General features: G+C 64.8%; 2 protein-coding genes across 9 annotated transcripts in view; both read left to right on the plus strand.

The window, feature by feature from the left end:
- The window catches only part of LOC311612428 (TLC domain-containing protein 4-like), a 32968-nt gene extending 18152 nt beyond the window's left edge, over positions 1-14816 (plus strand). For 5 of the 8 annotated variants that reach the window (XM_084865376.1, XM_084865372.1, XM_084865373.1 and 2 more), the window contains 6 exons: positions 5997-6160; positions 10029-10118; positions 10651-10709; positions 11642-11736; positions 12681-12754; positions 14325-14816. In XM_084865376.1, coding sequence (XP_084721502.1) covers positions 6006-6160; positions 10029-10118; positions 10651-10709; positions 11642-11736; positions 12681-12754; positions 14325-14643 — 792 coding nt within the window. In that variant the 5' untranslated portion in view covers positions 5997-6005 and the 3' untranslated portion in view covers positions 14644-14816. The other 3 variants (XM_084865369.1, XM_084865370.1, XM_084865374.1) reach the window with 3 other exon arrangements.
- A 5233-nt stretch (positions 14817-20049) lies between these two features.
- Positions 20050-24794, plus strand: RWDD3 (RWD domain containing 3). Its single transcript, XM_084865393.1, has 4 exons — positions 20050-20182; positions 21384-21868; positions 24216-24331; positions 24418-24794. Exons 1-4 carry the CDS (start codon positions 20104-20106, stop codon positions 24530-24532), a joined length of 795 nt encoding a protein of 264 aa, XP_084721519.1. The 5' UTR covers positions 20050-20103; the 3' UTR covers positions 24533-24794.
- Positions 24795-26713: the final 1919 nt, after the last annotated feature.

Here is a 26713-nt window from a genome sequence, read left to right on the forward strand (position 1 = left end):
CTCGGCTTACCCAGCTGGGAAATGGGCGCGGACCCGCCCGTCCCGCCGCTCAGGGCCGCGGGCCGCCGAGTCCACCGGGCGGGACCCGGGTCCTGGGCGCGTGTCAGGGACACGGGCCGGCAGGGCTCAGGAGAGCTCCCCGGCAGCGGGCCCAGGTGCGGGCCCCTCTCTCCCTGGGGCGCCGTGCAGAGGGGAACTCAGGCTTGTGTTTTCCTCGCGCGGACGGACCGGACCGGGAGTGAATGGCTGCCCCCGGGAGCCCGGGGCCGGGGGAGCCGGCCAGTGCGTTTGCGTCCCGGCGCAGGGGGCTCCGTGCTGGGCGGGCTCCCACCCGCAGCCCTGGGCCCATCCCGCCTCTCCCTCCGCTGGGCCTGCCCTGCGCCCCCACCTGCTCCTCCTCTGGGGGCGGGCTCCCCGGCACCTTCTCCTCCCCGGCTTCTGTGCCCGAGGGTGTTTTCCCATGGCTTTTAGAGAGAGTAGAAGAGAGAGGGAAAGAGAGAGAAACATCCATGTGAGAGAGGCACAGCTATTGGTTGTCTCCGGCAGGCGCCTGACCAGGGCCCTGGCCAGAGAGGAGCCTGCAACCGAGTCTGTGCCCTTGACCGGAATCGAACCCGGGACCCCTCAGTGCACAGTGTGACGCTCTGTCCACTGAGCCAAACGCTGGCTCTTTTTAAGAGCGGCCGGCTGCCCAGGAGCGGCGGCGGCACGGGGCTGAGACTTATAGCAAACTCCAGAGAAGGGGCCTCCGGAGCCCGGGGCGGCGCAGAGCTGGCTGCTCTCCGTCCTCCTCTGGGATCCCCACCGAGGGTCCTCCCGCTCCCACGGTGAGCCAGGCCTTGGGGCAGGCAGCCCCAGACCCGAGGCCACGGCCCAGCGCAGCGTGGGGGGAGCCAGTGGGACCTGGTGGGGGGGTGGGGGGGCGGGGGCGCCCTCCCAGGGCCCAGGTGCCTGGCGGCAGGAGCCCAGGCCGCGTGGAGCTGGCATCCTGTGCGCCTGCCCTTTGGGCCTTGCCCAGCTGCCCTGAAGCCCTAGCCCTGCCACCCCGTCCCCTGCTCAGTCTCTAGAGGAGCCCAGTGTCCCTCTACCCCCCCCCCACCCCCCCAGCCGCCGCCCCTGGAGGGCGGTAGCCCAGCAGCTGGCTCCCTAGGAAACCTCAGACCTCAGCGTCTCCGCCCCCTCTTCTCAGATGACCGTCCCCCCCACAGACGGGATTCATTTCGCTCCGACAGAGCGTCAGCGGAGTCTCCAGGAGGGAGAGGATGAATTTGTTGTCTGGGGGCCTGTGGCGATTGGACAAGGGAGGACAGGGCGGGGGGCGGGGCGTGCTGGCCGGCCGTGCTGGCCCTGGAGAGCGAGGCCGTGGGCGCACGGCCGCTGGCTGCGCTGACCCTCCTTCCCGCCCCCCCCCCCCCCAGGAGGCAGGGCCCGGACCAGGGTGGGTGCCACCCTGGCCGCGTCCCATCCCCGAGGGCGTGGGTTTCGTAAGGTCGGAGGCGTCTCCAGGGCGGCTTCGCTGTGCTCGTCCTGGACGGAGGCGAAGGCAGCCGGCTGCAGGGGGCTGGGGGCGTGGGCGAGCACAGTTGATGGGGAGCTGCCTGCACCGGTCGGTGGGTATCATCTTGTGTTTGGGGGGCAGGACCCACAGTCCTGACAGGCCGCTGGGCAGGCGGATGGGGGAGGGGACTTCCCACCCGTTCTCTCCCCTTCGAAGCCAAGAAGCCAGGTGCAAGGAGCACCTCGCGGGCCGGAGAGCCGGTCCCGGAGCAGCAGGTCAGAGGGCAGCCTCGGCCCTCCCCCCATCAGGTCCCGGAGCAGCAGGTCAGAGGGCCCTCCCCCATCAGGTCCCGGAGCAGCAGGTCAGAGGGCCCTCCCCCATCAGGTCCTGGAGCAGCAGGTCAGAGGGCAGCCGTGCCCTGGCCTGAGCATGCTGCTGCCCCTGATGTGTGCCGGCGGCCTGGGGCCCAGAGCAGGGTGGGGCAGCCCCGTCCCGCTCCGGGGAGTTTGTGCAGAAGCTGACGCAGAATGAGTGCTGCTTTTTGCTGATCAGACGCGTGGGAAGCTGGCTGGCTGCTTGCTCAGGGAGCTGGAAAAGGGTCCCCTCTCGGCTCCTGAGCGGGCGGCGATCAGACTGCCTCAGGCTCCATCCCAGGACACACTGGAACGTCAAACCGGAACGTCACTCCTCGGCTCCGGGCTGCCAAGAAAGCTTTTTGGAGAAACGGGCGAGGCGGCGTCTGCAGCTGCACCGGATCAATGGCCGCAGCCCCGCAGGCTCGGATTCCCGTTACCGCCGCCCGCCGCCTCCCAGGAGCGCGCTCTCCCGGGGGCCCGGCGCCGCAGGAAGGCGGGGACGCGCACGCGCCAGGCCAGCGCCTTGGTTACCCGGCTCCTGCGCTCTGAGCCCCGGCCGCGTGGTGCCCGCCGGCCTCGTTGCCGGGCTGGGTGGTGTCCACTGTGTCCTGCTCTGGCCGCCCTGAATGTAACTGGACATCAGTGGGTTTACCCATTGGGTTTGGCCTCAACGTCGGCCTGAAGGGTCCCGGGTTCAGTTCCCGGTCAGGACGCAGGCCTGGGTTGTGGGCTTGGTCCCCAGTGGGGGGCGTGCAGGAGGCAGCCGATGCATGACCCTCTCATCACGGTTGTGTCTCTCCCCCTCCTCCCTCTGGGAGCCACAAGAACACGTTTAAGGAGAAGAAGGCCTGCCTGTGCTTGGCTGCGTTCCCACGACCTCGGGTTGTTCCGGGGACCCTGTCCCCGCTTCTCGGCTGCTTCCACCTGCTCCCTGCGCTGGCCAGGTGTCCGCCTCTCAGCGAAAGGTCACCGGGCCGAGGATCAAGTTCACGGGTTTAATCCAGAAATAGCTTCACAAGGACCTAGCGGGTCGCCTGACCGATGACAGCAGCGCCCAGGGCCGTTCCGGTGCCTCTGGGGGTGTGAGGGGGGGCGGGCCTCGGGCTCTCAGCGCCCCCGCCCAGGCGTGGGGGTGCTTTAGGGGCGGCGCTGTGTTAGAACTATAACAACGACAGGATATTGTCCTTTAAAAACAGACAACCCGCCGGCCGGCGTGGCTCAGTGGCCGAGCGTCCACCTAGGAACCAGGAGGTCAGTCAGGGCACAGGCCCGGGTTGTGGGCTCCATCCCCAGTAGGGGGCGTGTAGGAGGCAGCCGATCTAGGACGTGCCTCTCTCATCATGGATGTTTCTCTCTCTCCCTCTCCCTTCTTCTCTGAAATCAACAACAACAACAAAAATTTTTTTTAAATAAAGGAAAACGAAGCCAGAAAGCCCTCGCCCTTGGTCCGTGCAGAGAGCAGGGGCTGGGCCGCACGGTGGGTCCCCTGGAGGTGGGAGGTGGGAGCGCCCCTCGGAGGGGTGCCGAGGCCCCGCAGAGCCGGAGGTGCTGGAGGTGGTGGAGGCGGTGTGTGAGCAGCCCGCCCCGCTGTCAGGAAGCTGGGGAGCCTGGGCCGTGTGGGGTCCGGCACCCATGAGCACACTCGTCGGCATCTCGCCTTGGGAACGCGACCCCGGCCCACCCACGTCGCCGCGTCTGAGGCCTCGCGCGGGCCCTCCGAGCCTCGCCCCAAGCTGAAGCACCAGCTCCAGCCAACACCGCAGGCCGGGGCACCCAGAGCCGCGTTTCTCGGCGAGGAGAGGGCGAGAGCCACGCTGTCCTGGGCTACTGCTGTTTTGATCTCTTGCTCAATAACAGACCGCCCCAAACCCAGCGGCTCAGAACAATGCCCGCTTCTTCCGCCCGCCGCTGTGGGTGGCGGGGCTCCCTCGGGCTGCCTCCGGCTGGAGGGTCAGCTGGCCGGACGGTCCCGACGGCCTGTCAGCAGCGCCGGGAGCTGGCAGTGCCACCCGTCAGCTGGGCTGCGCGGCCTCCGTCCTCCGGGAGACCAGGCAGCTGGCGGTCTCCGGGCGGCGCCCCAGGGGGCGGGAGGCAGGTGCGGAAGGCCCTTCGGCCCACCTGGCCCACAATCCTCCCCGCCTCGCGTGACGCCCCATCGCAGACAGTCAGGGCTGCTTGCCTGACTCGGTGGACAGACAGGGCAGTGGCTTCCTCCCAGGAGCCTGGCTTTCCGGGGAAACGGGTGACGCCCCGGGCCAGTGCCCAGGGCAGAGCCGGAAGGGGGGCTGCACTACCGGTGTCTGCGCCTTCGGGGGCAGCGGCAGTGCTTCCCAGGAAGCTGTTTGCAAAGGGACTCAACACCCGCCCTCCCCGCCCCCAGTGAGCCCAGTGTCTGCAGGGAACTCCAGGGTCCGTGGGACGCCCCCCAAAGCCAGCTTCCGGGGAGGACGGGTCTGTCTCGGCGTGGTGCGTCTGTAGAACCGGGACAGCGGGCCGCGCAGTTCGCGGGGCGGGCGGTGTCGCCTGGTTCGGGCCACCGTGCACGGAGGAGTGCTGCCGGCCACGCTGGGTTGTAGCGGAAGAAGCCTCCCCCTGCCCCGGGGTGTTCGTTACCCACCGGCTCCCGGTCAGCTCGGAGGCGGCCTCTCCCGCTGCCCGGCGGCCGTCTCTGCCCTCGCCGGCCCACGGGCCCTGCGGGCGTGCATCTCAGGAAAACACGGTCCCTGCTCTGTCTCGCCGGGAAAACCTTGGCGATGTGTAATGCAGCCGCAAAACCTGCTGTTGTGTCATTTGGTTAGTGGTCTACTCAGGCCACCGATTAAACCGAACACACAACAGACACAATTTTATTTATTTATTTATTTATTTATTTATTTATTTGTGGTTTAAACCTTTATTTTTTTTTTTATTAAATTATCATCTGTGTACATATTTTAACATTGCCCCCCCCCCATACATACCCTCCCTCCCCAGAGTTTTGTGTCCATTGGTTGTACTTATATGCATGTATACAAGTCCTTTGGTTGATCTCTTATCTCCCCCAGATCTCCCTACTCTCCCCACTGTAATTTTACAGTCTACTTGTTGCTTTACTGAACAGACACAATTTTAGAAGAAGGTAAATGGACAGTGCTGGCCGTGACTCCCCAGAGGACTGTAGTGCCAGTGTCTCTGCTGAGCGCACACTAGAGCGGGGAGGGGGGGAGGAGGGGGAGGGGGAGGAGGGGGAGGGGGGAGGAGGGGGAGGAGGAGGAGGAGGAGGGGGAGGGGGAGGAGAAGGAAGAGGAGGGGGGAATCCATTGAGGGAGGGACGGGCGCTGCTCCGACGCCCTGGTTGGAAGGGGACGAGGCGAGGCTGAGTTGGCTTCTGTTGATTCATTTTCTTTTCACGCGGGGAGGAGGCGAGGGCGGGGGAAAGGGGCTGCAGGGAGGCTGGTCTGTGGCCGGAGCAAATCCTTCCGTCTCCTTTTTTTTGTGTGAATGTTCCTAAGATTTTTAGGAGCCAAAATAGTTCAGCTCAGCGAGACAGAGAACGTGCTTTGAAAGTGATCCCGACGTTCCTTTCACGAACTCGACCCTCAGAAGCTGACGCGCTTCTGTGAGAAGCCCTGTGTTTCAGAGAGGGAGAGCCGTGGAGGGTTTCTGTCCAGGGATACGTGTGATGGCAGGACTTGGTGTTTGTTTGTTTCTGTTACGATTTTTTTGGTTTAATGGTTTCTTTAGAAATTATCTAACCAACTCTCATCTGATAAACGAGGGAAGTGTGAGGCGTAGAGAAGGCAGGTGAAAACGTCACTGAGTGATGGAATTGAAAACCTCACTGAAAGAATCCCTGAGCGATAGATAGCAGGTGAAACTCCCTTCTCGTCCTGAACTCCGAGACGCGGCCGGGTTCCCGTGGAACGGTCGCAGGAGAACGTTGAGGCCTCTGAGATGCGGGCTTCCTGCTTTTATTTCCAATCCAGAGACAAGGCCCTCTGCCCGATCGTGGGGAAGGGCTTCAGATCCCCACCGCTCCTCTGACCCCTCCACTCGCGCCAGATGGAGATGAGCGGCTCGGACGCAGCCCCGGGCTCCGAGGGTCACGGGCTCACGGGTTCGCCGGAGCCTCTGCGAGCACTGAGCCCTCGCTCTCCCCGCAGGCGGCAGCCATGGACACGGACGCCGCGCTGGTGCTGGGCACCATCCTCGCCAGCCTGTGCGTCTTCCAGCTCCTCTTCCACGTGCTCAGCCACTGGCTCTCCGCGAAGGTGTCCCCCGGCTTCAGCCGCCTCGGGCCCGCCAAGAAGATCGAGTGGAACTCCAGGTAACGCGCACGGACGCCACGGCTTTCCGGGGAGCGAGCTCCGGGAAATAAAACGGCTGAAAATGCTCCCCAAAGCCTTTCATTTAGCCCCGGCTGGGGCGGCTCTCGGCTGAGCATCGTCCGGGCACCCACAAGGTCGCCGGTTCGATTCCCAGTCGGGGCACGCACTCAGGTTGCAGGTTTGACCCCTGGTTGGGGTGCCTGGGGGAAGCCACCCACCAGCATTTCTCTCTCCCATTGATGTTTCTCTCTCTCTCCCTCTATTTCTCTTTCTCTCTCTCTTCCATTGGTGTTTTTTTTATCTCTCTACCCCCCTCTCCCATTGATGTTTCTCTCTCCCTCTATTTCTCTCCCCCCACCTCCCATTGATGTTTCTCTCTCTCTCTCTCTCCTTTTATTTCTCTTTCTCTCTCTCCCATTGATGTTTCTTTCTTTCTCTCTCCCTCTCTGCTTCTCTCCCTCCCTCTCCCCCTCTCCCTCATATCCCTCTAAAAACCAACGAAACGATAGTCTTCCGTTTCGGATCTGAGAAAATCTAAGCTGGAAGTTGTGACGTTAGGACTAACAGAAGACAGGCTGCTAGCTCTCACACGGGGAACACCGAACCACGTCTGACAGCGAAAGGTGGCAGGAAACACACTCAGCTTCCGGGCTGGTGTGGGGGAGCCGAGCCGGCTGGCGGCCGAGAGGACCGCCTCGCACGCCTCTGAATCATTTACGACGAGCAGCCGGGTCCTGGCGCCGACACGCCAGCGAGCGAACAGGAGCCGCCGGGCCTATATATAGTCCTGGCCGCCCGGCCGCGGCAGCTGACCGCGGGGGGGCGGGTGGGGGGGGCGGGCTGTCTCCTTCCCTCTCTCCCCGCCCCCCCTCTCTCGGCGAACTGCAGCCCTGAGCCTCCGGCATCTGAATCCCAAAGTAAAAGCTGCTTTTAGATTCTTTACCCCAGAAACAAGAGGGAAGCGAGCAGACATGTAAGGACAGAGAAGGCCGTGTCAGTCTCACTGGCAGAGAGTGTTGTGTGAGTTACACACCGCTTTCTGCCGTTGTTTGGTGGAAGTTGAGGCCGGCTGTACGATGGAGTCAGCCGTCTCTAAACGGCCATCATCCCCGCCGGAAACACACGGAGAGGGTCTGTCTGGCTCAGCCCGCCGCAGCCCTCACCCCCAGCGCGAGAACGCCTCCCCGCGGGCTTCTGGACAAATGAGAGCCGCGGCTGGTCCTAAGGACGGCGAGGACGTGTCCCGTGTGGGAGGCGGCGGTGTTCGCGGTTTTGTCTCCAAACTGCGGACAGGAGGACGGCACGGGGTGGGGGGCGGGGGGCGGGCGGCTGGGTTCCTGTTTTCACTCCCTCTTCACCCGGGTTAGAGCAGCCACAGGCCGGGAGCCGGGAGAGCTGCCAGCCCCAGAGCTGGGGGAGGGGGGCACCCAGCGCAGACGATGACCCAGCAGTGCGGCCGGAAAGCACTCCGCCTGACTCAGCGCCCCCGGGCCCTCTGCGCGGCGCCTGGGGAGACGCCGTGGGAAAGAGGTGGAGAGGAGCGGGGCCCGATGCTGGTCAGGTGCGGGCGCTCTTCGGCCGGTCCATCCACCTGCGCTGGGCGTACACGGGCTTAACGCAGAGCGGTGGGAGGGCAGAGGAGGAGGGAAAGGGGCTGCTTTTTGAGCCAAGTGCACGCGCGCGCGCGCACACACACACACACGCACACTCACATACATGCACACGCACACACACACATGCACTCATGCATGCACACACACATACACGCGCGTGCGCGCACACACATGCACACTCACATACATGCGCGCACACATACACACACACATACACGCGCGTGCGCGCACACACATGCACACTCACATACATGCGCACACACATACACACACGCGCACACACACACACACACACACACAGACACACACACGTCCTGAAATCCAGCGTCGGGTCTGGAGGCAGGCAGACAGGCGGCCCTCCCTGCCCCCTGCTGCCCGGGACAGGCGAGGGGCCGGTCTGGGCCGCCCACAGAGGCGGCGGCCTCCCCGAGGGAGAGCGTGCTGACAGTGCCCGGGCGTCACTGCCCTCAGAGTGGCTTTTCCCGAAAACACGCGTGGGAGCTGCCGTCTCTGTCCTCGCTCCGTCCCGGCTCCTGGGGGGCGGCAGGCTCCTGGCTCTCATGCTCCTGATGGTAACCGGCCTTGCCGGCGCCCAGCCCTCCCGCCGGAGCCGTGCCGCCCCTCCAGCACGCGCGGTGCCGTTGCCGTTCGGACACGGTCACCATCGCCTTGAAGGCGAGCGCTGTCCCCAAAGCCAGCGTTTCTCTTTGCCCCTCGTCAGGGAAAGGAGGGAAATGCCTTATCCCGGTAGCATTTCGGTCCCGCTGTGCCCGGAGCTGCCTGTAAAGAGTTAACGGTGGAGTTTGACCAACAGCAGCTTCTGAGCACACGGGCGGACGGACGGGCGGACGGACGGACGGACGGACGTTGACCCGCGCACAGCGGCCCAGGCTGCCCCGGCCCCGTCCTGTGTGGCGGGAGCACCGGTCCCGGTGACGTTGAACTTTCCCGGGACTGGCCTGCCGGTCCCTCCCCCGCGCACACCGCTCGGCGGACTCGGAAGAGGCCTGGCCTCGGGACAAACGTTACCCTCTGCCGGGAAGACGCTGTTTTGGTGTTTGTGGGGGGCTCGTCTCTTCACAGGATGTGCACGGGGCAGCGGGAAGCTGGCTGCACCGCCACTGACTGGTTTGGTTTTGGTTTTGGTTGTACGACGGCTGTTTAGCTGGAGGGCTTCTCGCACACGAGGATCCTAACCGCTGGGTCCGGCTGTGTCCTCGGGGAACACGGCGCACACACGCAGGCCACCGGCGTGTCTCCCTGTCGCTGTCCGCAGCGGGCGAGGCCCCGGAGCCCCGGGAGCGCTGGCTTCGGGGACCCCTGCAGGGCACGCTGCCTGAGCGGTCCACGGCGGTCCCTCAGGTCACAGTGATCTTCTCTGCGTCAGCATTCATGTTGGCTGACATGTGCCGCTCCCCTTTGAAGGGGTGGAGCTGTGCAGAGAGGAAGTCATTGCGTTCATCTCTAGAGAGAAGACTGTGCTGTCCCTTTTTCTCATCTCCGTCCTAAAGAAGAAGAACGGTCTTTATTTCTCGCTCACGTACCCCGGGGCGGGGCAGTTGGCCGAACCGCTCTATTCTCAGCGCGACACCGAGCTCTCAGACGCCGAGCTCACAGACACCGAGCTCTCAGACGCTGAGCTCACAGACACCAAGCTCACACACACCGAGCTCTCACACGCTGAGCTCACACACGCCGAGCTCACACACGCCGAGCTCACACACGCCGAGCTCACACACGCCGAGCTCACAGACACCGAGCTCTCAGACGCCGAGCTCTCACACACCGAGCTCTCACACACCGAGCTCACACACACCAAGCTCACAGACACCGAGCTCAGACGCTGAGCTTCCGCCGAAGGAGGCCGGCTGTGCGCTCGCTCTCAGCCGGGTTTCTGTGTCGGTCCCGGTCGGTTTTCCTGTTCAGAAGCGCTCTCGTGTTGGTGACCGCGCTCCCACAAGGCGGCCAGCATCCGGACGTGCCTCCGGGGCGTGCGGATTCTGTTCAGGATCCGGCGTGGGTCCCTGGTAGACGCGGAGTCATTCCATCTACCGGAGCAGGAAGGAGCGCGGAATCCTGGGACTCGCAGGGCCGTCAGGGCTCAGGCTCCGCCCCCGCCTCGGGGCCTCCCCGCAGGAGACTCCGGGGGACCCCGTGAACTCCAAAGTCGGGCGCGGCCGGCCGGGCTCACATCCCGACCCTCCCCTCCAGCGCCCGTGCTGCCCGCTCTCACGCGGCCTCTCCTCTCTTCCAGAGTGGTCTCCACCTGCCACTCCGTGGTGGTCGGGGTCCTGAGCCTGGTGGTGTCCCTGTTCGACAAGGCTGCCATCGCGGACCCTCTCTGGTAAGCCACCCTCCGCGCCGGCTGGGGTGGGGTGCGCTGTCCCTGGGCGCCGCTGTGACGCGGGAGCACCGGGTGGCTCGGTCCGGCTTCGGCCTGTGCGTGGCCCGGCCCCTGCCTCCCCGGGAGCTCTGAGCCGCCGCGCTGGGCAGCAGCGAGCTGTTTGGAGGAGGACAGTCCTACAGTCCGTCTGCCCCTCATCAATACAAACTGTGCCAGGAGGACCGGCGTCCCCGTAATAGGGGGTTCCGCCGGACGGCCGTGCGCGGGGAGGGACGTGCTCACCGCGGAGGAACCGGTGCCTCGTGCGGCAGGGGGCCCCGTACAGAGGGCGGGCCCCGTACAGAGGGCGGGCCCCGTGCAGAGGGCGACCCCGTGCAGAGGGCGGGCCCCGTGCAGACGGCGGACCCCGTGCAGAGGGCGACCCCCGTGCAGAGGGCGCCCCGTCCAGCCGGGCCCCGGGGCCTTTCTGTCCCGGACGAGGTGGCGTCTTTCTCCGTAACCGAGCGTAAGGGCGCCTTCTCGCTTTCCGCAGGGGCGACTCGCTGCTGGCCAAAGTGAACGTGGCCATCGCTTCCGGCTACCTCATCTCTGGTACGTGCGCTCCCCGCCCTCTCCCTTCCTCCGGGCTGAGCAGGCGCCCGTGGCTGTGCTCCGGGGCGGCTGACTGAGGAGGAGCGATTCCCCTGGGCCGGTCCCGAGGGGAGCAGAGCTGGGGGGCCTCCCCGAGCCTGGGCGCGTCGGTAAGCGGGGGTCCCCGTGGCCTGGGGAGCCTGGGGGGGGGCGGACAGGACTCCTGCAGTTTTGTCCTCCGAGTCTCCTGCCCGGGGCCCGCTGGGTGCCCTCGGCCGCGGTGTGGGGTGAGGGGAACGTTTGCAAAAGTCCGGCTTCCAGACCTGCCGTCAGTGAGGCGCCCGGCCCACGTCCGGTGCCAGCCGGAGCGGCCCCGGGTCCCTGAGGCCAGAGGCCATCGAAGCCCCTGACCGGACGAGAACCTGGGACCCTTCAGCCCACAGGCTGAGGCTCTGTCCACTGGGCCCCACCAGCCAGGGCTCACTCATGCTTTAACTTCTGCCTCACGCCGGGCGGCCCTAGGGGGTGGGGGCGCAGCTGCATGGGAGCCGGCCACAAAGCGGGTCCCAGGCCGCTGAGGCGGGAGCAGGGTGTGTGTGTGTGAGTGTGTGTGTGTGTGTGTGTGTGTGTGAGTGTGAGTGTGTGTGTGTGTATGTGTGTGTGTGAGAGTGTGTGTGTGTATGCGTGTGTGTGTGTGTGTGTGAGTGTGTGTGTATGTGTGTGGGGGGGGTGTGTGTGTATGTGTGTGTGTGTGTGTGTGTGAGTGTGTGTGTGTGAGAGTGTGTGTGTGTGTATGTGTGTGTGTGTGAGAGAGAGAGTGTGTGTGTATGTGTGTGTGTATGTGTGTGTGTTTGTGTGTGTGGGGGGGGGCTGGATGGGGGGTGAGTGCGGGAGAGGGAGCTGCAGAGGCGCCGAAGCAGTGCTGCCCGTGACAGCCCCGTCTCCCCCCGCAGACCTGCTGGTCATCACGCGGCACTGGGACGTGCTCGGCGACAAGTTCTTCGTGATCCACCACTGTGCCTCGCTCTACGCCTTCTTCCTCGTGCTGGTGAGCGGGGCCGGGCCGCGGGGGGCTCCGGGGACGCCAGCCCGCCGACCCCCCGCAGCCGCGTCCCGGCCCCGCACCGTGCCAGCCGCCGCTGTGGACAGACCACGCCTTCACTCGGGGTCTGAGCACACGCAGGGGTTCGCACGCTCGGAGGCAGATGGCCCGTTTCTCGGATTTTCACCGGAAACCCGGGACCGCGTGGCTGTTGTGTCTGTCCGCCTCCTGGCTGCACACAGGACGAGTCCACGCCTCACCATGGCGCCTGGGAGGCCCCTTCCGGGCAGACCTCTCCGAGGGAGCCTGGCTGCACCCACTGCCTTGGCCGGAGTGAGCCCTGGCTTCTTTTTAAAAAAAAAATATATATTTTATTGATTTCTCACAGAGAGGAAGGGAGAGAGAGAGAGAGTTAGAAACATCAATGAGAGAGAATCATCGACCAGCTGCCTCTTGCACACCCCCTACTGGGGATGCGCCCGCAACCAAGGTACATGCCCTTGACCGGAATCGAACCTGGGACCCTTCAGTCCGCAGGCCGACGCTCTATCCACTGAGCCACACCGGTCCCGGCAAGCCCTGGCTTCTTAATGTTGTTATATTCTCCCCGACCGCAGAGGGGACAGGAGAGGGAGTCAGAACCATCCGAGATGAGAGAGGATCACGGGCCGGCTGCCTCCTGCACGCCCCCTGCTGGGGTGAGCCCGCGCCCGGGCCCGCGCCCTGAGGGGGAATCGAGCCGTGACCTCCTGGTTCGTCGGTCGCCGCTCCACCCGGAGCCACGCCGGCCCGGCCGCTCTTGTCTTTTCAATATCGCGGCCCCCGCTGAGCGCTCAGGCCGCCGGGAAGGGAACCGGGGCAGACGGGCGTGGAGGCGGGCGTGGCCGTGGCCGCGGGCTGGCGCGTGGTCTCCGGCCGGGAAACCGACGGCCTGTCGTGCTCCTCCCCAGAGATACGGCGTGCTGCAGTACATCTCCAACTTCCGCCTGCTCGCCGAGCTCTCCAGCCCCTGCGTGAACCAGCGGTAGGGACGGGGCGCGGTGCGGTCAGCTGTGCCGTGGATTGGCGGGCGGAGGGGGAATGGGTTCCCAGGCCCCACAGCTCGGGGAAGGCGAGCGTGGGCACAGGTGTGACGACCGCCACGCAGAGGCCATGTCCACGGGCCAGTCCGTGTGCGCCTGGCTGCCTGCGCCCGGCCCCGTTTCTCCGGACGCAGCCCCGGGTTGCCCCTCGGGGACCCCCCTCCGGGCCGGGCCCTCCCTGTGCTCCTCAGTGCGACAGGCACGCCCCCCCCCCCTCACGCCGGGTGGATGCGTCCCCTCGCAGGCTGTCTCCTTCTCTGTTTAACCGGCTCTGCTGCTGGGAGGTGCTCCCGCGCCCGCGCCTCCGGAGTTAATGTTCTCTGGGTCCCACCCAGCACAGCTCCGCTCAGAGCCTCCTGGACGCTCTCCAAGGTCCCAACAAGGTCCCGCTTGTGCTCACAGCCAGCGCGAGGCTCTCCCCAGCGCGGGGCTCGGTGTCTAGCCCGCAGCCCCGGCCAGCCCCCGCCCCCCGCCCGCCCGGGCGCCCAGCCCCCAGGCCCAGCTCTGGGCCCGTTTCCTCACTTTCTTCTTTCCCCCCTGCAAGCGAGCCTCACCCCGTCCCCCTGTGCATCCAGAGCCGATACCAACACGTGAGGCTGGGAATCGAAGCACCCGCAGAGCCGGCCGGCGGCTCAGTGGTTGGACGTTGATTCCAGTCGGGGCCCAGGCCCGGGTTGTGGGCTCCATTCCCGGGGAGGGGGTGGGGGAGGGGGCGTGCAGGAGGCAGCCGACCCGTCCTCTCTCTCATCACATTCTCTCTCATCATGGGTGTTTCTCTCCCTCTCCTTCCTCTCTGAAATCAACACAAGACGCACTCACTACCTGTGTGTAAATAGTGCCTGCCCTGTTCACCAGGAAGGAGCCCAGGTGATAAGATGGCTTTTGTTGGTTTTTATGTCCCTGGGACACACCCCATCCTTCTGTCCTCTGATAAAAGGCATGTTTGTTAAAAGACAACACACCTGAGGACGTGTGTGTCCTGTGTCCCAGCCCGGCCCCAGCGACTCCCCCAGCAGCCCGGGCCCCTGGCGTGGGAGAGGGGCATCAGAGGCAGGGCCGAGGCCACTGGGCAGCTGTGTCCTGCACCCTCCCGCCGGCAGCTGGACATGGACCGCCCTGCGGGCACGCACAGCGCCTGTCAGTGCTTCCACAGCTGCCCCGGCCCCGTCTGTCCACCGGGGCTGTGCTCACGGAGCTGTAACACCGGGAGTTAAAACGTCACTGCCCACAGACGCAAAGCAGTGCGACGTTTCTTACCTGTTTTATTTTTATTGATGTCAGAGAGGAAGGGAGAGGCAGAGAGGGATAGATGCATCAATGATAAGAGAATCGTGGATCGGCTGCCCCCTGCCTGCCCTCCCCCCCCTCCCCCCCGCCCTCCTCCCGGGGATCAAGCCCCCAGCCCAGGCGTGGGCCCTGCCTGGGGACGGAGCCCAGGCCCCTCAGTCCGCAGGCCGCGCTCCGTCCGCTGAGCCGCATGGCCATCCCAGCCGCATCTCTCCCGTCCCGCAGGTGGTTCCTGGAAGCCCTGCAGTACTCCAAGCTCTCCACGGCCAACGTGCTCAACGGGCTGCTCATGACCCTGGCCTTCTTCGTGGTGCGCATCCTGCCCATCCCGTCCTTCTACGGCTACATGCTGTCCGTGGTGGGCACCGAGCCCTACGCGCGGCTGGGGCTGCTGATCCAGTGCTCCTGGGTGGGCTCCTGCGTGGTCCTGGACGTGATGAACGTCCTCTGGATGGTCAAGATCGCCAAGGGCTGCTTCCGCGTGCTGGCGCTGATGTGGCGGGAGAAGGCGGGCGCCAGCCTCCGCAACGGCAAGCTGGACTGAGCGGCCGCGGCCCCGCGGCGGGCCCCGGGGGGGGGGGGGCCCGCGGCCCCGCTCCGCGTCAGGGACACACGCCGCCCAGGGTTCCAGTCTCCGTCCTCCCTCCCTGTCTCTCTCTCTCTCTCTAAATTTTTACCTGTAGGAAAGAGAAACTAAAGTTTTGTTTTTAATCCCAAGCTTGCTTTCTTGATTTTCCCGTGCACCGTAAGCACGAGGCAGCGTGAAGGTTTACATAAACGGTCACATGGCGCGGGGGGTCTGTCCAGGCTCCCAGACCTGCCGCGGCACGCCCCCACCCCCGTCCCCCGTCTGCGGGAGCTGGACCGGCCTGTGGACGTGGACGGGCTCAGCGCCTGCACCGCACGCTGCCCGCCTGCGGGCTGCGCGGGGCCCTTCCTACAGCGGAGTGCCCCTTCCCGAGGCCGGGTCTCTGCTCCCTTTCGGATGGACGCCTCCGAATGGATGTGTGCAGGCTCCCCCGGCGTCGGCCAGGGCACAGCCGAGCTCCGGGAGCCGTGAGTGCCCCTCCCCAGCGCCCGGCAGGTGCCCGGGGCCCGCGGGAGGCGCCCGAGGAGCGGTGTCCGCCCCACCGTCCCGGCTTCCCTGCACGTCTCCGTGGAAAACCTGCCGTTTTCATTGGCCCCGGGAGCCCGGTGTTCAGCGCCCACGGAGGCGGTGCCGGCGTCTCAGGGGCGTGTCTGTCCGGCTCCAAGGCGGGCCTCCTCTCGACGTGACCAACGCGATGGAACGTCCACGCTCACACCTGGAGCCGACACCACCCGAGAGCAGCTCTGCACCCACCGCCGCCCGCCCCTCGCTCAGAGGCGTCTGCCGGGCGATCTGTGCGGGAGGGAGCCCACGCTTCATGCTTGTCTCCTTTTTAAGGGAAAAGAACACGTCCCAAAAGACACGATTAAAATAAATCCGGCCCGGCGGGTGTGGCTCAGGGGCTGAGCATTGACCTATGAGCCAGGGTGTCAGGGTTCGATTCCCGGCCAGGGCACAGGCCCGGGTTGCAGGCTTGATCCCCAGTGTGGGGCGTGCCGGAGGCAGCTGATCCGAGATTCTCTCATTGATGTTTCTCTCTCCCCCCTCTCCCTTCCTCTCTGACCAATTAAAATATTGTTTAAGGAAAGCACTGCAGGAAGTTTAAACGGCGATCAGACACACCCTCCCGTATGAGGCGGCGGAGGCTGGCCTGTAGCCTTTACGAACGCCTGTTTACGACACGAAGCGAAGCGAAGCCTGTGATGGTTTCATTGGGACACGTCTGTGGCTCCTCTTAGTCCTTCAACCGGTTGAGCGACCAGAGCGTCCCACCGGAGCGGAGCCGCTGTGGGCGTTGTGGCTGCGGTCGTGGGGCCGGGGGAGGGGGCAGCCTGAGGGAGCCCGGCTCTTTCATCTGCCAACTCACTGGCGTCCCGTTTATTTCCAAACAAACTTGCCAGCAAATGGCTCAGCCGGGTTCCCCGCGTACGAGGCCGCGGAGCCGAGCTGGCCCTATCTGCCGGCCTGTCTGCCCCCCCCCCCTGCATGGGGAGGGAGCCGCCCCCCCGGGGACGGCTGGGGACGGGCTGGGGGTGGCGCTGGGGAGGCGGGCAGCTCTCGCACCAGCTTCGTGTGTAAGACCAAACCCAAGGAGGGCCTTTCTCACTCCCAGAGACGCGGCTCCAAGAATACCTCCAGCTGCCAGCTCGTTTGTCTCCTGCCTACTAACCCCCCTCCCCCCCACCCCCCGTCCTCCCCTCCCCTTCCTCTCCCCCCCTGCCCTCCCCTTCCCTCCCCTCCCCGGAGGGAGGTGGGTTCAGGACGAGAATCACCAAAAGGGCCGTGTGCGTGGGGACATCCCGGCCTTGCTTTGTCTCAGAGGATAACGCTGCTTCTCCTAAAAACACGTTTTATTGATCTCAGAGAGGAAGGGAGAGGGCGGGAGGGAACGTCAGTGATGAGCGCCATGGATCACTGCCTGCTGCTCCCCTTGGGACACGCCCTGACCGGGAACGGAGGGGAGCCTGGGGTGGGGGCGATGCGCTCACCGGAGCCGGGCCGCAGGGCGCGGGAATGTTCAGTAGGAAATGGACTCCTTTGTCCGATCGGAGCCCCAGGCATGGCTGCTGATCGGAATTAACTCTAAGGCGTCTAAAATAAAGCGTTGCTAACCAGCGGGCCCATCCGAGTGTGAATAAACCTATCCAACAACGACGACAAACACAGCGGCTCTGAGAGCTCGGTCCCCGGAACCCCGCGGCGTCCGTCTGGGCCTCTCCGGGCCACTCCGGACCTCCCTCCGGCCTCCCCCGGCCTCCCTCCGGGCTCCCTCCGGCCTCCCCCGGCCTCCCTCCGGGCTCCCTCCCTCCTCCCTCCGGCCCTCCCCCGGCCTCCCTCCGGCCTCCCTCCGGCCTCCCCCCGGCCTCCCTCCGGCCTCCCCCCGGCCTCCCCGGGCCTCCCCCGGGCCTCCCTCCGGCCTCCCCCGGCCTCCCTCCGGCCTCCCTCCCTCCTCCCTCCGGCCCTCCCGGCCTCCCTCCAGGCCTCCCCCGGGCCTCCCTCCGGCCTCCCCCCGGCCTCCCCCGGCCTCCCTCCGGCCTCCCCCGGCCTCCCTCCGTGAGAGGCCTCCTGCCCTGGGAGCAGGCTCCCGTCTTCCCTCCCTGTGGCAGCAGCGGGAGGAGGGGCCGGAAGTGGGAGCACGACCAGGGCCACGGCCGCCCGCTGGTGCTGAAGGTCAGGGACCGCCACTGTGCAGCGGTCAGTCCCCCGCTGGCCTCGCAAAACGTTATTTCTTTTTGAAAAAAGAAACTCTAAGGCAACATCGACACCAAACCAACCAACCGACCCAAAAGGTTCTGCGGCCGTTGTGGCTCGGTCAGCTGGGCCCCCGAAATGCTTGCCGGTTCCATTCCCATCAGACAGTGTGTGCGTGTGCTTGCACGTGCCTGTGTATGATGTGCATACACGTGTAGCTGTGTGCATGTGTGTATGCATGTGTGTGCTGTGTATGTGTGGTGTGTGTGCTGTGTATGTGTGTGCTGTGTGTGTGGGGTGAGTGTGCTGTGTGTGCAGTGTGTGTGCTGTGTATGTGTGTGCTGCGTGTGTGTGCTGTGTGTGTGGGGTGTGTGTGCTGTGTGTGTGCTGTGTATGTGTGGTGTGTGTGCTGTGTATGTGTGTGCTGTGTGTGTGGGCTGTGTGTGCTGTGTGTGTGCTGTGTATGTGTGTGCTGTGTGTGTGGGGTGAGTGTGCTGTGTGTGCAGTGTGTGTGCTGTGTATGTGTGTGCTGAGTGTGTGTGCTGTGTGTGGGGTGTGTGTGCTGGGTGTGTGGGCTAAGTGTGGGATGAGTGTGCTGTGTGTGTGTGCTGTGTGTGCGCTGTGTGTGCGCTGTGTATGTGTGTACTCTGTGTGTGTGTGTGTGTGTGTGTGGTGAGTGTGCTGTGTGTGCTGTGTGTGCTCTGTGTGTGTGTGTGTGCGCTGCGTGTGTGGGGGCTGGGGGGGGAGTGTGTGTGCTGTGTGTGTGGGGTGTGTGCGCTGTGTATGTGTGTACTCTGTGTGTGTGGGGGGGTGAGTGTGTGGGGTGTGTGTGCTGTGTGTGTGTGTGCTGCGTGTGTGGGGGCTGGGGGGGAGTGTGTGTGCTGTGTGTGTGGGGTGTGTGCGCTGTGTGTGTGCTGTGTATGTGTGTACTCTGTGTGTGTGTGTGTGTGGGGTGAGTGTGTGGGGTGTGTGTGCTGTGTGTGTGTGCTGTGTGTGTGTGCTGTGTGTGTGTGCGCTGCGTGTGTGGGGGCTGGGGGGGAGTGTGTGTGCTGTGTGTGTGGGGTGTGTGCGCTGTGTGTGTGTGTACTCTGTGTGTGTGTGTGTGGGGGGTGTGGGGTGAGTGTGTATGTGTGTGCTCTCTCTGTGTGTGTACTCTGTGTGTGTGTGTACTCTGTGTGTGTGTGGGGGGTAAGTGTGGGGTGAGTGTGTATGTGTGTACTCTGTGTATGTGTGTACTCTGTGTGTGTGTGTACTCTGTGTGTGTGTGGGGTAAGTGTGGGGTGAGTGTGTGTGTGTGTACTCTGTGTGTGTGTGTGTGTGTGTGTGTGTGGGGTGAGTGTGTGTGTGGGGGGTGTGTACTCTGTGTATGTGTGTACTCTGTGTGTGTGTGTGGGGTGAGTGTGTGTGTGGGGGGTGTGTACTCTGTGTATGTGTGTACTCTGTGTGTGTGTGTGGGGGGTGAGTGTGTATGTGTGTACGCTGTGTATGTGTGTACTCTGTGTGTGTGTGTGTGGGGTGAGTGTGTATGTGGGGGAGGGAGAAGGGTGCTCCATCCCAGGCAGCAGGGCCTGCAGGAGGCAGCCCCTCAGGATGTTTCTCTTCCTCTGCCTAAAAGTCAATTAAAACAAAACAAACAAAAGGTTCCGCCAGGCCCAGCAGGTGCCTCGCAGGGTCTCCAGCCTCGAGGCCAGGCTGAAACAGGATTGGGATCCGCCGGTCTGGTCCGTTCGGGCCGAGGACTCCGGTTCCTGAACCCAAGCGCTGGGTTCCCGGCCCCGTCTCTTCCTGCGGCTCCTGCGCCGCTGCTTCTGGCGTCGGTTCCACAGATTAATTATTGAGGAGCCCGTGTTTACACACGTGATGGCGCCCCAAGGCCGGGAGTCCCATGGCGGGAGGAGAGGGGCCTGGGCAGCACCGGGCGGGGCAGTGACCCCGGGGCCAGGCCGCCTGCTGCCGGGGCTGCGGGGGCCGCTGCGGGGGGGCCCGGGCTGCGGGGGGGCCCAGGCTGCGGGGCCCAGGCTCCGGGGGGCCCAGGCTGCGGGGGGGCCCGGGCTGCGGGGGGGCCCGGGCTGCGGGGGGGCCCAGGCTGCGGGGGGGCCCGGGCTGCGGGGCCCAGGCTCCGGGGGGCCCAGGCCCAGGCTGCGGGGGCCCGGGCTGCGGGGGGGCCCGGGCTGCGGGGCCCAGGCTCCGGGGGGCCCGGGCTGCGGGGGGGCCCAGGCCCAGGCTGCGGGGGCCCGGGCTGCGGGGCCCAGGCTCCGGGGGGCCCAGGCTGCGGGGGCCCGGGCTGCGCACCGCGGGGCTGGCTCCCTGGAGCCCAGGAGGCGCGGGTCCCCGCCTCCCCCGCCCCGCTCTGGGAGCCCCACGTCCCCGCTCCCGCTCCTCCCGCCCAGTCCCCTCCGCCCGGCCTCCTCCTCCCGCGCCGGGTGCGGGCGGACGGGCGGGCGGGCAGGAAAGCCCGGCCCCGGGGCGCGGGGAGCCCGGCCATTCGCCGCCCGGGAGGCGGGAGGCGGGAGGCGGGAGGCGGGAGGCGGGAGGCGGGAGGCGGGAGGCGGGAGGCGGGAGGCGGGAGGCGGGAGGCGGGAGGCGGGAGGCGGAGGCCGGGGCGGGGGGACCGCGGGCCTGTCCGCCCGCCACGCGCGGCGCAGACGCGCGCGCCCCCCGGTGGCCACGGCCGGCAGCGCGGGCGGAAGGGGCGGCGCGGGGGAGCCGGCGGAGGCGGCGCCGATGGCGGCGGAGGAGGAGCGGGCGGCGCTGGCCGCGATCTTCTGCGGCCCCGGCGAGTGGGAGGTGCTCGGCCGCTCAGGTGACCGCGGGGCCGCCCCCCCGTGGCCGGGTCCCCCGCTGGGGGTGGGGATCGGAGGCCCCGGCTCGGGCGCCCCCCTCCGGCGGCCCTGGCCACCGCGCCCTGTGCCCGCCCCGCTCCCCGAACCCGAGGAGCACCCGCCCCGGTGCTGGGGTGTGGGAGGGAGTTGGAAAGGTGGGGGGATCTGGGGGGGCCGGGGGGTAGGAGTGCGCTCCCCGCACCCCCCGCCCCGGTGCTGGGGGGGTGGGGGGGTAGGGGGGAGTTGGAAAGGTGGGGGGATCTGGGGGGGCCGGGGGGTAGGAGTGCGCTCTCCGCACCTTCCGCCCCGGTGCTGGGGGGTGGGGGGGTAGTTGGGAAGGTGGGGGGGACCTGGGGGGGGGAGACCTGGGGGGTAGGAGTGCGCTCCCCGCACCCCCCGCCCCGCACTGACCCTCCCGCTCTCCCCTCAGCCAGGGGCCTGCCCTGAGCCCAGCCCAGGGGCCCCAGCCTTACTGCCCCCCTGAGCGCGCTAACACCCTGACCCCACAGACTTCTCATTCACAGCGGCCCGCTGTGCACGTGGAGGAAGCCTAGAGGGCCACGGACTGTTAAAAAAAAAATAGCAGTCCTATGAAGTGATAGGAAAATACAGCAACGAAATTTCAAGACATAATAGAGAACTGAAGTGCATCAGCGCCTCCTGGTTAACGTGACCGCTCTCGGCCGGGCCCGGGGCTGCGGGCATCCTGAGGCCACGGGTGCCTCCGGGCCTGCTGCCCTGGAGGCCGGCGGGCCCGTGGCCCGGGCTGCACCGAGGGTGGCATTCAGCATGGCCGGGCCGTGGGAGTTCCTGGGCGCTGTACGCGGGTAGTAACCATCACTCGTGGCCCAGGTTACGTGAGCCCCGCGCAGGGCGTCCGGGGAGACCGTGTCAGGTCTCGGCCCCTCCTTGGGCCGGGCAGGCAGCCCGGGTGCCAGGTCTCCTTCGCTTTGTCCTGCAGAGAGGACGGTGCTCAGGCTGGATGGGCGGCCTCGGGCTCCGGACAGCGCGTGTGGGCCTCCTGCACCGCGCTCCCTGAGGCCGGAGGGGTGGGGGCGACTGGAAGAGACTGGGGAGTGGGGGGTGGGAGGGTGGGGGGGAAAGACCCCAGGTCCTCACGGCCAGCTCCAGGCGGCATTGCCATCGGGGCCGGGCGCTAACCGGTGTCTCCGTGCCTTCCAGAGACCCAGGGCACCGTGTGCAGAGTCCGCACCACGGCCGAGGGCCCGTTGGGCGCCGACACCCCCCTGGAGCTGGTGTTCCACCTGCCGGCCGGCTACCCTGCGTGCCCGCCAGGCGTCTCCGTCGGCTCCGAGCGGCTGACCAGGGCCCAGTGCGCGGCCCTGAGGGACCAGCTGCTGGAGCAGGCCCGGGCCTTCCCGCCGGAACCGATGGTCCACCGGCTGGTCCTCTGGGCCCAGCAGAACCTCCGGCACCTGCTCGCCCCGCCGGGCTCGGGAGCCGGCCCCAGCGGGTGCGCCCCGGCGGGCCCCGGGGAGGCCACGGCGCCCTGGACGGCCCTGGTGCGCCTGGACCACATGCGGGCAAAGGCCAGCTACACGAGGACCCTGCGGCACTGGGCCTCCGCCCTGGGGCTGGCCGGGCGGCTCCTGTTCGCGGGCAGAGTCATCCTGCTGCTCCTGCAAGGCCCCCGGGACCGCGTCAAGGTGCCCGCCGTGGACTGTTGTCTGCCTTTGTTTTTAACGTGTGTACGCGGGAGGCCAGTGCACAGGGTTCGGGCTTGGTCCGGGAGGAAGGACAGCCGAAAGGTCGTCCAGCTGTCCCGTCTAATTAGCATGTGACACTTTCGTTATTATAGATTTTTATTGATTTCAGAGCGGAGGGGGGAGGGAGAGAGAGAAAGAGCCATGATGAGAGCATTATGGAGCGGCTGCCTCCTGCACGCCCCCCACTGGGGATGGAGCCCGCCACCCGGGCCTGTGCCCTGACCGGGAATCGAACCCTGACCTCCTGGCTCCTAGGTGGACGCTCAGACCCGGAGCCATGCCGGCCGGGCCAGCCGACACTTTAGTTTGCTCCCTAACACCTGAAGGAGGAGCCGGCTCTCCTGACCTGAGGTCCTGGGAGTCGCTCCTGTGCGTTGGGGTGGGGGTGGGGGCTCACGGTCAGTCAGCTTTCCGCCTTCGGAGTTTCCAGGTTCTCCTGAACTGGCCAGCCTGTTCCCGTGGGACCAGGGGAGAGGCCCGTCACAGCCCCTCTCCGGGGCCACAGCCACCTTGGGCTTTGTGCTCAGGGGTGACCAGGAGCTTGGGCAGCCGGGAGCCTGCGGATTTGTGGACTAAGAAGCCCTCCCCAGCGGGGCTCTCGCCACCAAGCTTGTCCGGCGTCCGGTGGACCAGCTTCGTGCCACACGAGGGGGCGAGGGGTAGCACGTAGCCACAGCCAGTCATTGGAGTTCAGGGCGGGCCTGGGCGGGGCTGACCCTGGCACCGCGCACAGGAAGGCAGCTTCTCAGAGGCGGGAGCACGGAGCCCATGGGAGCACGGAGCCTCCGGAGACAGGCGGCAGGAGGGCGCAGGCCTTCCCTGGCTCACGCTCCCCGGAGGCTCCGTGTCTCTTCACGGCGCCGGCGCCCGGGGGAGGCGGCTGCTCCCCGATGTGAGGCCGGACCCCCAGGGTTCACTCCTGCGGCGGGAGCGGCTGGAGCGTGCCTGCAGAGAAATCACACTTCTTTTTAAGGGCTTATTTCTTTTTTAAACAATCCTCACCTGAGGGTATTTTTTTTCCATTGACAGAGAGAAGAGAGAGAGGTCAGTGTGAGAGAGAGAGAGGTCAGTGTGAGAGAGAGAGAGGTCAGTGTGAGAGAGAGAGGTCAGTGTGAGAGAGAGAGAGGTCAGTGTGAGAGAGAGAGGTCAGTGTGAGAGAGAGAGAGGTCAGTGTGAGAGAGAGAGGTCAGTGTGAGAGAGAGAGGTCAGTGTGAGAGAGAGAGGTCAGTGTGAGAGAGAGAGAGGTCAGTGTGAGAGAGAGAGGTCAGTGTGAGAGAGAGAGAGGTCAGTGTGAGAGAGAGAGGTCAGTGTGAGAGAGAGAGGTCAGTGTGAGAGAGAGAGAGGTCAGTGTGAGAGAGAGAGGTCAGTGTGAGAGAGAGAGAGGTCAGTGTGAGAGAGAGAGGTCAGTGTGAGGGAGAGAGAGGTCAGTGTGAGGGAGAGAGAGGTCAGTGGGAGGGAGGGAGAGAGAGGTCAGTGTGAGGGAGACACGTGGATCGGTCGTCTCCTGCAGGTGCCCTGACGGCCGGGAATGGACCTGTAGCTGAGGGACGTGCCCTTGACCTGAACCAAACCGGCCGGGCAGAGTTCTTCCTTGTTTACCACCTGTCCCTGACGTGCCTCCTAATGTCAACAAGCCCGGAGGCCGTTAGAGGTCGGGGTGAGGACTGGAGCGCAGGTGCTGGTCCCCAGCGTGGAGCCGGTGCAGGCCGGCAGACGCCGGCTGTTTGCAGAGTGGGCGTGGGCACCGGGCTGCCACGCAGACGCCAGCGCAGTGGCCTGTGCTCAGCAGGGGGCAGGCTCCTGAGGCCACAGTGACGGGTCACCGGCCCAGGCCCAGCGGGCAGGCCGCCCAGGCCGGCATGGAGCCTGAGACGGCCTCTCTCTGGCCTCTGGTCCCCGGCCGGCCGGCCCATCACACCAGCCAGTGAGCAAAAACACGCGCACCCCCCGCCGCCCGGTTCCCAGGGAGACGGGGGAGCTCAGCCTGCAGGCGCCTGGCTGCTCACAAGCTTGGGACCCAGGCCCGGCCGGCGCGGCGCCATGGGTGAGCGCTGACCTAGGAACCAGGAGGTCCCGGTTCGGTTCCCGGTCCGGGCACAGGCCCGGGTTGTGGGCTTGATCCCCGGAGAGGGGCGTGCGGGAGGCAGCCCACCCATGGTTCTCTCTCATCGTGGATGTTTCTCTTTCTCTCTGAAATCAATACGAACACATTTTCTTAAACAAAGAGAAGAAAACTTGGGGCCCAGAGCTCCAGGCACCCGCAGATAACGTCCTGCTTGTCCCGCAGGAGTTCCTGGTGCTGCAGAGGACCTCCAAGGTGGACGTGGACTCGAGTGGGAGGAAGTGCAGAGAGAGGATGGCCAGCGTGCTCTGGGAGGCCTGGGCGCAGCCGGGACACGCCAGGTGGGGCCGGGCCGGTGTGGGCACCTGCGCCGGCAGCCGCGGTTGCCCTCCGGGCGGCTGGCTCATCCCGGTCTCTCCTGCCGCAGGTTCCTGGCCTTTGAAGTCAAAGAGTTTTCGTCGCTGGACGAGCTGCAGAAGGAGTTTGAAGCTGCAGGCCTCCTGGCGCTGTTCTCCGAGTTGGTCCTGGGGCTGGTGAAGTGACAAAGACGGCATTTTTTCTTTCTTTTTTGAACAGCTGCGTTTGTTCGTTTCTGTTTGCATTGGATTTTGGGGGTGGACAACCAGAAGCCCTCAGATAGGGATGATTGCAGAGTGTCTGTGCGGCCAAACGGGAGACACCATCCTCTCTTCCGGAACAAAAGCCGATTCTGTTTGCTGAATATTACGCAGTTAAGACACCTGTGTTGTTTTTTATTTATTTTTTAATAAATCTTTATTGTTCAGATTATTACAATTGTTTCTCCTTTCCCCGCCCCCCCATAGCTCCCCTCCACCTGGTCCCCACTCCACCCTCTGCTGTTAGCTCCTGCCCTCCCGCTTTACATTTTTATTGACTCAGAGAGGAAGGGAGAGAGAAACATCAGAGATGAGAGAGATTCACCAGTCGGCTGCCTCCTGCACGCCCCACACTGGGGACCCAGCCCGCAACCCGGGCCTGTGCCCTGCGCGGGAATCGAACCCTGACCTCCGGGTTCACAGGTCGCCGCTCCGCACAGCCGTGCGGGCCGGGCTGTGTGCTCTGTGTGACGGTGGAGGCTGGTCCGGTGGAGGGAGCGTTCGGGACCAGAAGACGGCGGCCGAGAGTCCTGGCTCCCAGCCGGCGTGCTTGCTGCGGGGCCGTGCCCTTTAATGAGTGACTTCTGGGAAGAAACGTGTTTCCTGTGTCCTTTCCTCGTGTTTTCATCGTCGGCATGTGGCCATGATTCCCCCATTTATCTCACCACCGGAGGCCCCGGCGCACGCTCTGCCCGAGGCCCCGCCCAGGGCTTCTGCCAGCGCCCCGTGGCCAGTGGGACGGGCAGACCCGGTCCCTGTCCATCCCGGTTCCGTGGTCGGTGTGACCGGAACTCCCCGGACCCCCAGGGGTGACCGTGGACCGTCCTCTGACCCCCATCTCTCTCCTGCGTCCGGGGAGCTGCCGCGTCCAATCCCCGCGATGCTTCTCCCCCCGACCGGCCCCGTCGGCGGGGCGGCCCGGTGCCTGGGCTCTCATGGCTTCCGGCCAGGACTGCTGGGGTCCGGGCACTGGGGTCCCCGGGTGGTCCCACCTCTGTTTCCCGCCGCGGCGCCCGACCTCGGCTGCCGTTAATACCCTCTCATTTAAAACGCCGGGGCCAGAGGCGTTCTAGGAGGAGTTTCTCCGGAATCTTAGGGTTTCAGAAAGGTAATAAAGAGAAAACACTGTAATATTACATCCCCCCAACCCCCATGGGGGCAGCATCCTGTAATCAAACATCGTTATTTTGCCGTGAAATGGATGAATGTTCACATTAAGATAAAGAGTATAAATGGCCTCTCATTTATCACATTAAACTTTAATGCCAGATGAGTTCAGATCAGATCGCCTTTGTCTCCAAGTAAATGATAAAAAAAAACCCAAAAAAAAACCAAACCAAAAATCACCACCCATATTTTGGTTTTTAGAATGTTTGGATTTTAGTTGGTGGACCCACACTAGATACATCTCTCTCTCTCTCTCTCTCTCTCTCTCTCTCTTTCTTCTTTTTTAAAAAATACTTTTGTATTGATTTCAGAGAGGAAGGGAGGAGAGAGAAAAAGAGCAATGATGAGAGGGAATCACTGATTGGCTGCCTCCTGCACGCCCCCTACTGGAGATGGAGCCCACAACCCGGGTCTGTGCCCTTGACTGGGATTCAGACCGTGACCTCCTGGTTCACAGTTCTGAGACATGAACTGGGTAGGAGCCTGCTTTTTACAATTAAATTTGGAGGCATACAACTTAAATTTATATGACTAGGTCCAGAGTTCCTCTCCTACTGGATTTTCTTTCTTTTTAACAGTTAAAAAAAAAATGATTATACAAGTAGGCAGACCTTTCTAGAGAAGGCCTGGGCATGCTTTCTATTTACATTTTGTAAATGTAATCTCCCTAAGCTAGGCGCTGTTTGACTAAACACACAGCTCGTAGCTGTACACGTGCTGAAGAAATAGACTCATTCTCACAGCATCTAGTCATTATTGTTTTGGGCAAGTGGACGTGTTGGCTTTTATATCAATTCTAGAGGCCCGGTGCACATTCGCTCCTCAGCCCAGCCTGCACTCTCACAATCAGAGACTCCTCGGGGGATGTCCGATTGCTGGTTTAGGCCCAATCCCAGTTAGACATCCTTCTCACAATCCAGGACTGCTGGCTCCTGACCA

The sequence above is a fragment of the Pipistrellus hanaki genome, assembly GCF_964339955.1.
Source record: "Pipistrellus hanaki genome assembly, chromosome: 18".
Lineage (NCBI taxonomy): Eukaryota > Metazoa > Chordata > Mammalia > Chiroptera > Vespertilionidae > Pipistrellus > Pipistrellus hanaki.